General features: G+C 40.0%; 1 protein-coding gene across 1 annotated transcript in view; it reads left to right on the top strand.

Moving 5' to 3' along the window:
- The window catches only part of LOC104960528 (pyruvate carboxylase, mitochondrial), a 251,396-nt gene that overhangs the window by 80,985 nt on the left and 154,758 nt on the right, over positions 1-15,653 (top strand). Inside the window, exon 11 of the mRNA XM_010788608.1 lies at positions 9,179-9,341. Within this exon, the coding sequence (XP_010786910.1) occupies positions 9,179-9,341 (163 nt within the window). The remainder of the gene's footprint in view (positions 1-9,178; positions 9,342-15,653) is intronic.

The following is a 15,653-nucleotide window of genomic DNA, read 5'->3' as shown; positions in this document are numbered from 1 at the left end:
TCTCTCTCCCCCCCTTCTGTCTGTCTCCCCCCCCTCTCATCTTCATGCACTGCCTCTCTCCTTTCGGCCTTTCTCATCTCGTTCCTCGCCGCCTTCTGGCTGCCGCAGTTAGTTTGCATTCCTCTCCCCACTCTTCCATCTGCTTCATATCAACGAAAGCAGGAATTAATTAACAGTCTGATAGTGGGGCCTGAGAAAATGCAGGAGAAAGTGAGCCGGGGAGGGAATCTAATCAAATAGTATCTTGTTTTTGTGTGAGTGTCGTCCATATTTTCCATCCCCCCCCCTTGCCTCCTTGTCCTCCTCCACTTATGCCCTCCAACTGTTCCTCTTCTGTTGATTCATCTGGTCATCTTTAAACATACGTTTTACTCTTCCCATTTCCTACCTTAATTGTAAAATCAATTATTTATTATTAAAAAATCTCGAGCATTCCTATTTTCTTTTCTGTCGACCCATCCTTTCTCCTCCCCCTTCCCCTCACATTGATGAGCTGTGATTAATACCCCCCCCCTCTCCTCACCCTTTCTCCCTCAGTGTTCTGTTAGCATCTGCATATCGAACAGGCAGCATCATGGCTGCCAGCTAAATTGATGTCAAAATGCCATCCTCCTGCCACAATGATTCAAATTTCCTATTTCCTCCCCTCCTGTCTGTCTGTTCGTTTCCCACCTCCCCCCTCGCCGAGCGTTTTCTTCTGTTTGCTGTCTAAAAGCGCCTAATGAAATTCATACAAACAAGATGGGAGGCCGGATGCTTTCCTCCTCTCCGTCACTCACTTGCTTCATCTCCGTTGTTTTTCTTTCATATTCCCAGTTGTGCCATTTCCCTGTCTTTATTGTCTTCCATCTGTTCTTCACACTTTACTCCATCTCTTATTTTCGAGTTATTTCTCTATGCGGGCCGTCTTCTCTTTCCAGTCTCATTCTTTCATTTCTGTTTGTTTATTTGTCCCACCTATTCCCCTCCGCCTTACACTTTATCCTCTAGTTTTTCTACATTTCTTTCCCTGCAGGCCCCATATTTCCAGTTACTTATATATACACAACAGTTTGAGTGTGTGTTTGTTTGTGTCCGTACACATCTGCTACACAACAGTCTGCATTAGTTTTGCCGAAATGAGAAATACATTTCTGTTTTGCTTTTTACCACTTGCCCCGCAGCCATCTTGAAAAGTATATTTACCGGAGACGCATTTTGTGTGTAAGCAAACACAAAAGCAGAGGAAACACACATACACACACTCTGAAACAGTGTGGACTAACACTATGTAGTTATAAAAGCAAGTGTTGACTTCAAAAGGAGTAAATGTTTTGCATTTCGAGGCCACGTGTGGGAGGAGGAGAGACAATGGGAGATGAAAGGAGGAGAGAGATATCGGTGGATGAGAGTGAAATTAAAAAGCAAAAGAGAGGGTAAAGAAATTATTGACAAAACTTTTAATTTAAAAGTTCTTTGTGCACTTTAGATCTTTTCCTGCAGCCTCACTTTCTTCTGGCTTACACTCACCTCCCTTTCCCTCCCTCCCTCCTTCCTTTCTTCACCTTTTCTCTTCCTTTCTTCCCCTCACCCACCTTTTTTCATTTCTTCATCTGCCATAAAATAAACTAGTTTGACATTTTAGGAAATAGGCTTTTTCACTCTCGCTGAGAGTTGTATATGAAGATTGATCCCACTCCCATAGCTTTCCATTCCATATCCCTCTAGCCTCACTTCCTATGTCCTTCCTTCCTTCCCTCCCAACTCCCCCTCTCTTCCTTTCACCTTTCCTCCCTCCCATTGCCTCTTTGCCTTCATTCCTTTTGTCCTTCTGAGGGAGGCCAAATCCAATCCTGCCACACTCCCACTTTCAGTTCTGGCATCCTTTTTTTCCTCTATTCTTTATACTCCTCCACACTCCCGCTGCCTCTGCTTCCCCTCTCCATTTTCTCGCTCTCCCGCGTGGAGTTGGGAATGTATAGCCGTCATCTTGTCTCTTTTTTTAAATGTATCTCTCAATCTATTTCAACCCAGTGGATCTCAAGAGTGGAGTATAATATTTACTCTACCTCTGTGACTGTTTGTCATATTTCCTAGACTTTTTTTTCAATCTCTTATGGCCACAATAAGCTGCTTTCCTCACTTTACTCCTCCCCATTTCTTTTCCTCCCTCTTCCCCTTTTAGTTCTGGGCACCCAGCCACCCTCTTCTCCCTCGCTAACGAGCTCTGAGTGAAACGACTGAAAATGATATGCAATTAGTACTCAGCCTTCATGCTCTGCGTGTGTGTGCGCGCACATGTGACAGATTGAGACGGTCTGTGTGTGTGCGACGTTCTGCTAAGCATTTCCTAATGTATTTTCCATGTACTCAAGTGAGGGGAAGCCTTGCATGTGTGTGCATGCATGTGTGTTACCGGCAGATATCATGAGTGCTTTCTCAGGTTCTCTTGTATGCATATTCATATTTCTAAAGATATTTAATAGATTGGAATAAGAAAGAGTAAGTTGGTGTGTTCAGGTGCTCCACCCCTCAGGTCATAGGTCAGCACTTCTTACATCCCCTGCTCTGATTTCCTCCTCCCCAGTGATCTAAATCCCCACACAACTCGAGGCGGACAATATATTCATTTTAATAAAATTACATTTGAATGAAACCTTCATTGCTCTCTTGACTCTAGAGATGACCCGCAGTAATTCTACGATGATGATGATCAAGTCTTGCTTTGAAATGCATACGTGCCCTTTTCATCATGAGGAAGCATACATTATCAATTATAACTATCGCAAGGACCTATTCATGATGGTTATTTTTGCAGTTTGGACAAGCTAGGCTAGCAGAGTTATACTACTGAATCAACTATGATAGACTGATTATACTATATTATATTAAATATTTTTTTAAAAGGATAGGCAACCCATTGGATACCTAAAGAAGCAGCCAAGGGTGCCACAAGACAAATGTAATTCTTTCATGATGCGTTTTTTACATTCCTTTAATCCCAGTCAAAGAATAAAAACAATAGCAAAATGATATTGCATGTCACACTGTCAAAAATATCAAAGAGAAATAAATAAGCCATAAATATTCATCACTATAATTTGGACCACAAAAGTAAGGTATTTATAAAACGGTTACCAAGTGTGGCAATATGAAAGAAAAATACACACTCTAATTTAAATAGTTTTTATTAGTAAATAATGATGTTCAAAATAAAATAGTCCCTCCGTTGCCTTCCTCACAAAACATAGTGCAAGGTGGTTGCTACGCAACAACACTAACAGCAAGCGAACATATTAGACAGAGAGCGATGATCCATTATTTGGCTGTTTATTTACATTAATGTGTATGTTGCTGTTTATTGTGGATCCACTGAAAAACTGTCCAGCATCAGTAGCATGGCTTACGTGGTCACTTGTATAGGTTGAGGTTGTTCGAAGCTGTTGCTTGGCGTGGCGAGAATATTCCTCCACTTTCTCCGGTCCCCGAGATTGGGCTTCCAGTAGCTCTGGAGAGAGCTTTCGCACCTGTGGCCACTAACGGTCATAATTTCTCTGCTTTGTTTCAAGACCCGCATCAGAAAGTTTTTGAATGGTGCTACTTTTCCAGTTGGTCTACCTGCTCTTCACGTAGCTCTGCATGTCGTAGTTTAGGTGCTTTTTTTTTCTGGAGATAGGCACTGCTCAATCCACTCCTCCATACTATAGTAAGACCCCCCCCGGAGGTCGAAATTAATCTTAAATGTTTCCATTTTATGCTTTGTAAGTTTGTTTCGTAACGGAANTATGTATGTATGTATGTATACATATATGTATACATGTATGTATGTATGTATGTATGTATGTATGTGTATGTATCTATGTATGTATGTATGTATACATATATATATATGTGTGTATGTATGTATATATACGTATGTATGTATATATACGTGTGTATATACGTATGTATGTATGTGTATATACGTATGTATGTATGTGTATCGACGTATGTATGTATGTATATATACATATGTGTATGTATGTATATATATATATTTATTTTAAACATTGTCACGGCTCACAGGATAGGTACCTGTCAGCCAATAAGACAGTTGTTTATTTCCATTCAACTCTCTGGTTGGTCTGGTGTCTTGCCTCTGTTGCATTCATTGAACACGAGAAATTACAATTCTGCTGTCCTCTCTAGTGTCATGATGAGGTTCAGGTAAAGCACGGTGAATGTATTATTGACTCAATAATATAATACATGACTTTGAGAGTAGGCAATCTAGGCATATTAACAAAATTAATTAAACATACTTATCACAGTGACGGTGTACTGAGATTATTATAATCTTTTTTTTCAATTTTTGTTGTTGTTGCTAAGGGGCCCCTAGTGGCTGCGGGGCCCTAAGCGGCCGCTTATGTCGCTTAATGGGTCGGTCCGGCTCTGCGTGTGTGCATATAATTTATGCACTGGAGATATAATTTCAGCTGCCTGTGGGAAATATATTGTATGTATGTATGTATGTATGTATGTATGTGTGTGTATATATATATATATCTATATATATATATAGCATTCGAAGGATTTACACTGCTTTTTCCACAAAAGATTTACAAGGTGCTGCTATCAAATGTGGCTAATATGCAGGAATTTAGCCAGAGTTGAGTTGTGAATCATTAGCCTCCATGTGGCTCTGCTGTCTAATGCATGCATCTCTTAGTGGGTTGTGATATCATCAGAGAGAGAATGTCTGAAGCCTTAAGCAAGGTTGTAAAAATAGACAGGAGTACCAAATACAAAATGTACTTTGCTGCGAGGTAAGGGCACTGCGAGACTTTGAAAGAACAGATTCGGTTAGTAGACCTATGTTCTATGACGCTTGTGGGGGTGTTTTCTTTTTAAATTGTCAGACATCAATGAAATTGGCAGCTATTCAGAAGACAGCCAGAGATGTCTGCAGGAAAGTAGACATGCAACATGAGGCCTGACATCTTACAATATGTATTCATGCTTTACCATTAACAGAAAGAAAGTAAAGTTCACACTTTTGACACTTTAGCTCAGAGCCAAAACAAAGAAGGCATAGAAAAGACGAAATGTTGGATCTTGTTTTGGATTTGTTTTTTAGGAAAATGCAAAATAAAGACTTGGATTGATGTGCATAGATATATAGAAAGTGTAAATGTGTTTTAACATCCCTCAAAAAAAGGATTGATCGAAGCATTCCCAAAAAGTGTATCCTAAATAACATTGTTTTGGGTGTGTAGCATGTACAGTAACAGGGTTAGAACATCCCCTATCCCCGAAAATACGGTAATGGGTTAATGACACTATTATTTGTTAATATATTTGCTGACAAAAAAAACAATGAATCCCCGCAGTGGTTATTCCCATGACTTTATCGGGCTCTTAGCATGCCAGAAAAGGAGTCCGATTTTCCACTTGGTTCCAATACGCTTGTTGTAATTTGGTTATTTGCTTATTTTGGAAAATATGCACTACTAAACCTCAAAATCACCTGAAATGATAAAGGCTTTAAGGCAGGTCCTGCGTTACTGCGTAATTGTTTTTTCGAGGCGTTCTAAATCTAGTTTTAAGGCCTTATTATTTGAGTTTTCGTCTTGCTAAAATGCTGCATATTCCTAAATAAATGTCTGTTTAATCACATTTCCACCAACTAATTGACACAGAGCCAACCGGGGGCCATGTCGCGCTGCAGCTCAGGAGGACTTGTTGGGGTGCTCGGGCTGAGGGCGGGATATCATTAAAGTGCCAACTGTAGTGTGCTATGTGCACAGGGGCCGATGGGTACTTGTACATAATATGAAGAGTTGGAGGATGTGGGGGACAACAAATTATATTATATTAGTAAACTTAGTATTAGTATAATAGAATTGTAACACATTTAGTTAAGATTAACTTTGATAAGCTCTCTCGCTGTGTCACTTCAATATTTCACTGTTATGTTCCTCTTTTTGTTCCTTTCTCATAGCCCTTTTTATCCTAAATACTTATAATTCTCTTTTTGTCTTCAGTGCACATGTATTGATAATAAAATACATCAAAAAGTACCCTAACAATCAAAAATTTGGAAAAATGTTTTAGTCATATTGTACATCTGTCTAGTGGTATTGTACATCTGTGTAAGGTAAATATAATAAGCAATATATCTGGTGATATAATAACAAAAATACCATAAAGTAAAGAAGCCTTATTTTTCTATAGCCTTAGATCCTATGTTTTCTACATAAAGTATACATCCATGATTCTATATATATATATGACATATATCTGTCATCAAAGACCACTCTGTAGTCAAGCGGTGAATATTTCTTGGTCTTTACGGCAGATGAACAAGTAATGGTTATTCCTTTTTAAATTGATACTAAGGGAATGTGTCACATTCAATCTTTGGGTGGCAGCTATGATGGTTATTATGATTTGAACATACTGATTTCTTCATTGTACTAAGTTCAAAGTCTCAGGCGTGGTCATGTTTTAGGATGTGTCCCCCCGATTCTTCCTCGTATGGTTCAGGTTAATCCTCCTTGTCTCTAACACAGCCAACTGTCACACAGCTCCTATTGTCATCTAATTTGTACTCACAGTGCGCACAATGTTCTGTAGTGCGTTTTCCAACTTGGCTGAAGGCGTCCCCTCATCCTCTTCCTGTGTAGCGCCTCCTTATTGTGGAACTTGCTAATGATCCGAGGGACTCTATTCTGTAACTGGCTGCACTGAGGGACAGATGTTGCTGCAGGCTCTTTAATTTGTCTGAGTCAAATTAGAATACAATGAATTCTATAAACCCTCCAGGGTCGTCATTCAATCAGCGCTGCCTTGTGTTTTCAAAGCAGAAGAATTATGCAAGGAAAGAAAAATGGGTCAAACTTGATTTATTATTTAATTCTATAAAAAGATAAAGTCCAGGCCAAGTGTTTGGACTCTGGAGGAATCATTAGGTTGGTCTTGTTGTTTGGTAAATACTAAGGGCGTTCTTTATTGTTCTGAAGGGAGCCAGTTGAACACACTTTGGACAGTTTGGATACTTTTGTTTTAAAGGCTGGCAAAACAAATGTAATAAGCAAAATATTTTTTAGTATTCTGTGTCCTTGTCTTTCTCAGCCTGAATAATAAATGATCAAAGAAAAAAAGAATTCTTCTAAATAAATGTGTGATGGACTTAGAGTTTAGTTTATGTGACAGGGAGGAAGCAATTTAATATATTTTCAATACAGAGATGAAACTGATTCAATTAGTAGTTTAAAAACTCAAATTTCCATATTACAATTCAAATGTTTACAAATTCACAGTACATTTTTCAATACTAGGTCAATTTATTGTGAGCTTTTGCCAGCATTCTTCCATGTTCAGGATATTTTATCATAAATTAATTGGATTTCAGATGGTAATATCTTTCAAAGTTGACAACACTTGATTGAAAACATTTGTATCTACAATATGCTATTTTACAGTTTTGTTTTCTTGAAAGAAACTCTGGGGCCAGACTGATAATACATTTCAAGAATATATTTGAGAAAACACTGCATTCAAACCCAACAGTTGACTTTATCTTCAAACATTTAACTCTTGGCGACAGTTCACTGGAAAGCCCATTCCCCGTAGAGAGCCGTTTGGACCCCACAAAGACAAGCAAATAATCTAAATCTGGAAACAAACTGGTGCGCTGATTAAAGTATAAAGTTCTGCAGAATCGTTTCCATAACCACTGTCAGGGGCATCGCTGATAACGTGACTCCCTTCATTGTGATTGTTGATCATCGATCACATCGCTGTCTAATTTAAAAAGATTCCAACATATTCATGGCGTGTAACAAAAACATGACGCGAGCGGCGGTCCAAGTTATCACGGGAGGGATCTGCTTATTCTACCAACACATTTCACACCAGGCTGATGCATAATTGTCCTTCTGTTTGGCCAGAATGTGGATATCAGCTAATTGAGACATTAAGGAGACGCCAGCCAAGACGGTGTCCTGAATGGCCGCTTGTTTGGGAGCCTTCTGTCTCTCCTCACCCTTAAAGGCAGTTTGTGTTTGGCAGAGCATTGGGCGCAGGAACACAGCCATTTACAACATTTAGTGTCCCCTCCCTCTGTGTCTGGGCACTGCTGCATTTAAAGTCTCTCCAAAAAAACAATAAAGACAGAACACTTTCATACATCTTGGCTGTGCATTAGACTGTACGAGGTCAGGAAGCTTAACCCAGCCAGTCTCATTTGAGCTTCACATTTAAATAAATGCATACCAATGAGCCCGGGTTACTTCTCCTGGAAATAAAAACATAACTTATCTATGACCTTCTCACTTTTAAATTATTGCTAATATTGGGTAATTGCTGAATAAATATAATGTACTCCTACGCGTCTGTGTGTGGGACAATGGAATACTTGCTCTTGTAACATTTGCACTTTTATTTGCTTAGGCCTACTAAAACTTGACAGATGTTGAAGTTTTTAAAAAGGGTAGTATTGCTACTTCGACCTTTGTAATGAGAAATTCGAGGGCATGCACCATTTTTTCAAACTTAACAGTTATAAAGAAGTATGTCAATATAGAATATATATATATATATATATATATACCATGTGACACAAGGGGAGCTCTATACTTTTTATTTTGAAATGAGATTATCAATTGCACACAAGCAGAGGTTTACATGTTACACAGTGTTGATGTATTTGCCTCGTCATATTTGCATTGTACTCACTTAATGTGACAGTTTTAGAATATTTATAAACCTGCTTGAGACTGGATTTCATTTGAATGCAATGCCTTGTACAGACTTGCAATTCAACTGATGCCAGGCTTTTACTCTTTAAACATTCTTTGTTGCATTCCTTCCAATCTACAATCACACAAAAGTTTGTTGTGTTTAGTTGTTTTCATGTTACAAATTGTGTTTCCTTCTCGCTTCCCCAGGGGCCACTGTTGCATCAACATCAAATTATAACTTGTAATAGTTTGTTTTATTTTAATCTACTTTGTTTTAGCTATTAGGATGTATCCATGAGGGATTGGTTTACTTGTCACGCACCAGAGATTAAATTGCTTAAATGAAAAGTGTTGGAAAATATCCTCACCTCCACTGCAGAGCCATGAATAGCTATTCTTGGGTTTTGTCTATGGTTTTTACACACACCATTTTCAGGGTTTAAATGTATTTATCTTTCATGTTCTCTGTCCCACAGTGTGGACCTGGTGCACGCCCAGCTGCATGTGTGTGAGGGCCGCAGCCTGCCTGAGCTGTCCCTCAAACAAGACAAGATCAGAGTGAACGGCTGCGCCATCCAGTGCAGAGTGACCACCGAGGACCCGTCCAGAGGCTTCCAGCCCGACACCGGCAGGATCGAGGTAGGGGTCACTTTGGAATGACTTTCAGGTTATGTGTTGCTGCGGTCAGGGAGACCACATGTTGACAGAGGAGCAATTACTCCTCTGTGAGATGCAATTTCTGGAGTCTGGAGAAAATCTGTTGAAATTATCTGGTAAAAATATGTTTCTAAGTAAGTCATTGTTCCTCCCCATGGGGGGCAGAAACACAAGGATCATGCATAAGAATACATCAGTCAAAAAAAGAGAATAGATGATTTAATGCCAGATACAGTTAGCTATTAGCTAGCAGTCTCCGGCCAGATACAAACATAACAATCGGTCAATACTTGATCATTATTTTTTATAAAAAAGACACAAGTACAACTATAATCCTATTAGTTTCACCCAAAAACTCAGATTACTGTCAAGTTAATGTTGAACAGTTTGTTTTGCACCTTGGGACAAAGTGTGAAAGTCTGTGCACGTTTTATTCTCGGCTGGAAGCATGTTCCAAGGCTTGATGGCCCTAAATGAAAAGGCAGAGTGTGTGGCAGCAGTGTTTCTCAATGGGATCTTCAAGTCTGTGTTTACAGCAGATCTTGAGGTTCTGCCCAAATTCTCACAGTGGAGCTGAACAAAGCTGCTCAATAGTGGAACAGCAGCATTTTATCTTGAATACTAATACAGAATGAGATTTTTAATCTTGAATTTTTTTATTGCGGTGTCCAGCCAAACAAAGACAAAGCATGGCTTTTGTCAGTACTTGCAACTTTAGCAATGACAGCAGTTTGTATTTCAATCAGATGGTGCATTAAACACTTCCAGGCTGGGTTAACGCTGATTGGTAAAACGCCAGACCCCAACTGGGCTCCGGATTAATTAAACAATATAGTGCTTCCTGCTTTTAACTAAGCAAATATGTAGGCAGTTTCAGAAAAGACCATATGTTATATAGTGTATACTTAGCCTATAAAGCAGCATGGCATCACATTAAAGTATTGTTCCCCAGCCTGGTCTCTGCAGCATACATCTGCAGGTGTATCAACACACACTAGGGATGTGTATCTCCATCACCGAGGCCGATGCGATGTGCATCTCGATACGTTGCCTACGATACATTAATGATACATTTGAAGCACCAGGCGATGCCATGCGATATGATACGATTCATCCCTGTTGCGATACAGTTCAATATGATATGATTCAACATTATGCCATTCGGGGCGATACGATGCGATTCAACACGATGCAAAATAATGATACAATTCAATATGGCACGACAGAGGATTTTGTTTTATTCCTTATATGCAGCAAATCATAAATCAACAAAAAAGTGCTTTACATATTTGGTTCTCTCTACTAGTACTGCACATCCCATCATGCAGTTTCTTTTTTACCTTTTTAAAAAACAAACACTTGGACCTTTCACAAACAGGACTTTTCACAAGTGTAGTATTGTTCTCTGTCTCCAGAGTACAGTTCAATGTCATAACACCTCACAGTTAAACCATTTAAGGATGCATTGCCCAGGATTAACAATGTGCAAATAACAACTACCATAGTGCAATGTATGTAAGTAAGTAACGTTTATTTATAAAGCGCTTTTCACAGACAAAGTCACAAAGTGCTTGACAAAACAATGAGACATCCATATAGGAGGCTTACAATGATCAATGAACCCCATGTGGGTTAAGAAGGCATAAAAGCACCAGAGCATAATTTAAGACACAATAAAAACACAATAAAACAAAACTTACAAATGAAATTTAAAACAAACAAAAATAAAAACATAGTATTAAATGGAATAAGATCAAGCACACCACCAAACGCCTGGCCAAACAGGAATGTCTTTAAAATAATTTTAAAAGAGTCAAAAGACTCCGCAGACCGTAGATGAGCAGCCAGAGCATTCCATAATTTAGGAGCCAATGCTGCGAACGCTCGATCACCGCAATGCCCATACAGCTGCTAGCCTGATGTGCTTAACACTCATTCATGGGCTAACTCACCAGTGAGCAGAAAGCAGTGGTTTCTATATGAACAATAAAGAATACAAATAACTTTTCACAATTTCATAACTGCTTACAGTAAGGAAGACATTTAAACTACTATTGGCAGTCAGTGTGCTGTAAACTAAACACCACTCTCTCTGACAGAACACCTCACTGAGTGATTTAACTCATATGTCTAACTTTCAGGTTTTTACTTTCAGACGCAGACCCCACGTCGTACTAGCTTACTTGTGTACTTTAAAGCAGCACGGCATCGTTTACAATTTGAGAGCGATTTTTCAAGTTGTCCGTCTTTCTTGTTTTGCCAAACGTTTGATTTGTAGCTATTTTTCGGTGCGCTGTGTTTCGTTTTCTCCTCGACTTCCATGTTTGTTGATAACTGAGACTCTCGCTCTCCGTAGTGCGAAACAAAGATCAAAGATCGTCTCTGCTGAGTGCTGACAGGATGAGAGGATATGATATGAAATCGTTTTTTTACCAATGCAAAGACGCTACCCAATCGATGCATCGCGAGTTCAACCCAAACTGTAGCCGATGTGCACTCTTTCAACCGGTGCACTCACATTTTGAACGTTTATGCCGGTACACCAATGCGAATCGGTGAATCTTCACTGCGCTAATGAGAGCGACAAACTGAACAATGAAGAGCTGAGAGTGGATTCTCCTTTATAGCACACTCAGTGTTTTCATTCACTCCGTCTATACCAGAAATATCAGCTAATATAGCTTTGTGCTAATAAGAGAAAACATGTCCTCCTGAAATAAGTGTGTGCACATGTGTTCAGTCACAGCTGCAGGGATCAACCAGCACTTGAATAATGGGTCTGTCACATTGATCCATATATTAACTTTCAGCCCTGCAATTATAAACTTACATTGCCATGTGAGGCCTGTGAGTTGGAGGCTGTGATTTCCCCTTATTTCTGTATGCCTGACTGTGTGCATCTTTATCTGTGAGAGGGATGTATACCGTGCCTTTAGTGTCCATGTGCATTTGCATGAGAGGACAGGTGATTTTCTTTGACTGTCCACATATGTGATGACGTATTTTAGACTCTATAGGAGTGCTCTGTGTATCCTTCCACATGGCACACACCCTGTGAATCACGCCATTTCTCTGTGTCCCTATAAATCTTTCTCTCGCTGATGAGGTGTGACCCTCGATGCTTTTTGCTGTCATGCCTTTGCCCTTCACCCTGGACTGTACACCCACCTCCTCTTCTTCCATCCCATCCCTTTCTTTAATGTGTTTCTTTCTGCTGATTCTTTATTAGCTTGTTTTAAAGCCTTAACGTTGTTTCCAAGTGCTTGACGAATAATTAAATGACAATGAAAGCCAGTTTGAATCAATACAAATGGCACATTAGTTAAAACAAGGTTTAATGGGAACAAAACAGCCATTTTATCAGAATAAAAACAAATCACGCCATGTATTAAAGTTAATGTTAAGAGATAATGGTGATTCTGACCCCAGCCGAGGATAGTGCTTAGAAAGCCTTCTGGCTATGTCTGGCCTCTGTTTGTACCCTAGTCTACTCTCTGCTGGAGTGTGTTTTAGGAGAACAGTTCATTTAACTCTTATAAAGAGACAGTTCACCCTAAAAACAAAAACGTACATGTTCTTCTTTCGTATAGTGCTATTATCAATCTAAGGTGTTGTGATGTTGCAAGTGTTGTCAGCACTTTAATGTAGGAACTATTTTCTCTCCATCATGGCATCGCCTCTCATCTTGAGTCTCACTCATGATTTCTGGAAAGAGACTTTGCTCTTGAGATTTTTCCAAATGTATTTTTTTGTTTGTTTGAGCACCATGAACTGAGTGCCATCTAGTTCCATTAGATTGGAGAGAAGGCAGACATGTCTACGACCAACAATCAGCCCCTCACACCACAACAACATGGATTGAAAAAAAAGCACTGCAGGTAGAGGACATTTTTATTTTATTTGGGTGAGCTCAACAGAGCAGATAAGCAAAAAAACAGGTAACATGGTGTGTTTTCCCTCAGTTTTCTTGGCTGTGGTATCAGAAACATTGATTTACAGCTGAGCAGTGAGGGGAAGCTCATCAATGATATTATCTGCATGTCAAATGTACTGCCATTGGGGAACTATACATTTGGCAGAGACCCTCTGGTTTCTTACTGTTTCTCCCCTTCTTTCCACTTGTCATGGATGCAGTGAATAAAATACTGCTGCTGCTGCATGGTGGCTTTACACGCTGGCTTTTGACTCCTTGGATGTGATTGAATTCGCCCCGCACCGCTGGCTTTCCAATCCAACAAATCATCGTCTGTAGGTTCTGAGGGGGAGAGTTAATGCTTATGTTGTGCACACAGATTTATTTCAATTGCATTTAAATCCATTAATTAACCCCCCATGGGGTCATTAAAAGGTTTATATGGCTCAATGGTCAGACCAAACTGTTTATTTTAAGCCTGATAAATCACCACAGTCAGGTGAGACATTTCCTTGTCAATTGAGCTTCTTGAGCTATATTCAAATCAGTAGCATACATTTCAGACGCATGTCCGTAAAACATTTTGTGAACACCACCATTATTTGGATTTCACACTTTCAGGTAGCATTACTGCTCACTGTGAAAACAGCTGCTTGCAATACATTTCACCTCAGAGCGGAGTCACTGTAGAGTAGCTTGTGACCTTTCCACTTCAAGGACTTCCTTTCCCATATATTTCTTCTCCTCCAGCATCACTTGATGCTTCCCTCCCACTTATACCACTCATCTTGACATAATGTAAATGTTACCTCCCACATCTTTATCCTCCCTGCTTCTAGCACTGCGTCTCCCTCTCTTCACTTATCTCCATCTCTCTGTCTGCCCCCTTCCTCCGTCTGTTTCTCTGCCCTCCTACACCGTTCACCCCCCCAGTTGAGCTATGAAAAGGGACAACCCTGACCCCTTTTATCATTACCACGCAATATACATGAACCAAACACAATCAACACAGGAAAAGTGTAGATGGAGGAATGCCATGTTGGAGGGACACATGAATAAATCATTATCCAAAGGACTGTGACAAGGTCAGCAGCTGAGTGACAGTGAAGGGTGGATGACAGCCGGGGAGCGGTCATCAAGCTATGGGCTCGTGGTCCCTTGAGTTGCAACTTAGATCATTTACATTGATTGGTGGAGAGTCCATTCTGTAGTCTTTGCCGAGCTCAGGATGATGTCGTTGTATGGCGGCTGTTGTTGCTAAAGCTTTTAACTCCAACTTAAGTGGCCCGGTTGAAAATGCTGTCACTTGCACCACTTTGTGAAAAAGCTGCTGCGTGTCAACGAGAGAGGGCAGGAGCCATACACCAAAGAGAAAAAGGTTTCCATAATCAGCTCTCCTGTTCACAGCACTAGAGAATAAAATGCTTTTCCAAAAGAAAAAAGACAGTAGGAGAGTTGGGAAATGGGGTGCAGATTACAGATAGGGGAGAAAGGAACCAAGACGAGGAGGAACACGTTTTTATTAGGATGTAGAGACAAAAGACTGATGCGTTTGTGAGCAAAGTGAAGCAAAGATCCAACCTGCTGCCCCAGTAATGGGTTCATCGTTTTTTTTCGTCTTTTGATTCCCGAGAAATAATAGACCTTTTTATCTTGTTCTATTATCATCTTCTAATGGAGCTTTCAGAGCCGGTGGAAGAAGTAGGCGAGCAGAGAGACAGGAGTAAACAAGGTGGATTGACCGTGTGCACCGGGAGGAGGGGAGCGGTCTTAAAAACAGCCATTACTCAGCTTTTATTTAAAGGCCTGACCCACAATTGCAGTGTCGCACCCCCCCTGCTGTTGCTCTCTGTCTGCACCTTGACTGTCTGCTGCTTTGCAGTTCAGACTCTTCTCTGTTCTGGGACTAAATGTTTTTCAGTCTGTCCTCACACTGAAGAGACTTTTGTTAATCTGACATTTAGGTGGTGAAGAAATAAAGAGTGCACCCACGAATAGAGGCTGAACCTGCTGCAAACTTCTTGAGTACTGCCATAATGGTTTGTTCATCTCTTCAGTCATTTCGCTGAGGCTACAACATTGACACAGCAAGGGTGCCAATACAAAACACAGCTGTTAAATACTTCCTAGTGTTTTTTTAAATCCCGGCTCAGTTTTTGGTGTCTGATAGACTTGTAATGTAGTTTTTAGTTTAACTCATTCCTGACTCAATTTCATGTTCCCATCTGTACCTGAAGGCATCGCTACCAACGCAGTACGTTGCAATCCAATGTAGAAGTCCAGAGAGCTGGTGCCCCTTGTTCCTGCTGTCTGCCAAAACATAATGAATATACTTGATTGTTAAAAACTTTAAATAAATATGGGCATTTTCACAGCAAAGA

Source organism: Notothenia coriiceps, unplaced genomic scaffold (genome assembly GCF_000735185.1).
Source record: "Notothenia coriiceps isolate Sejong01 unplaced genomic scaffold, NC01 NC01_scaffold00031885, whole genome shotgun sequence".
Lineage (NCBI taxonomy): Eukaryota > Metazoa > Chordata > Actinopteri > Perciformes > Nototheniidae > Notothenia > Notothenia coriiceps.
The sequence above is the reverse complement of the archived record's forward strand: the minus strand, read 5'-3'. Positions and strand labels throughout refer to the sequence as shown.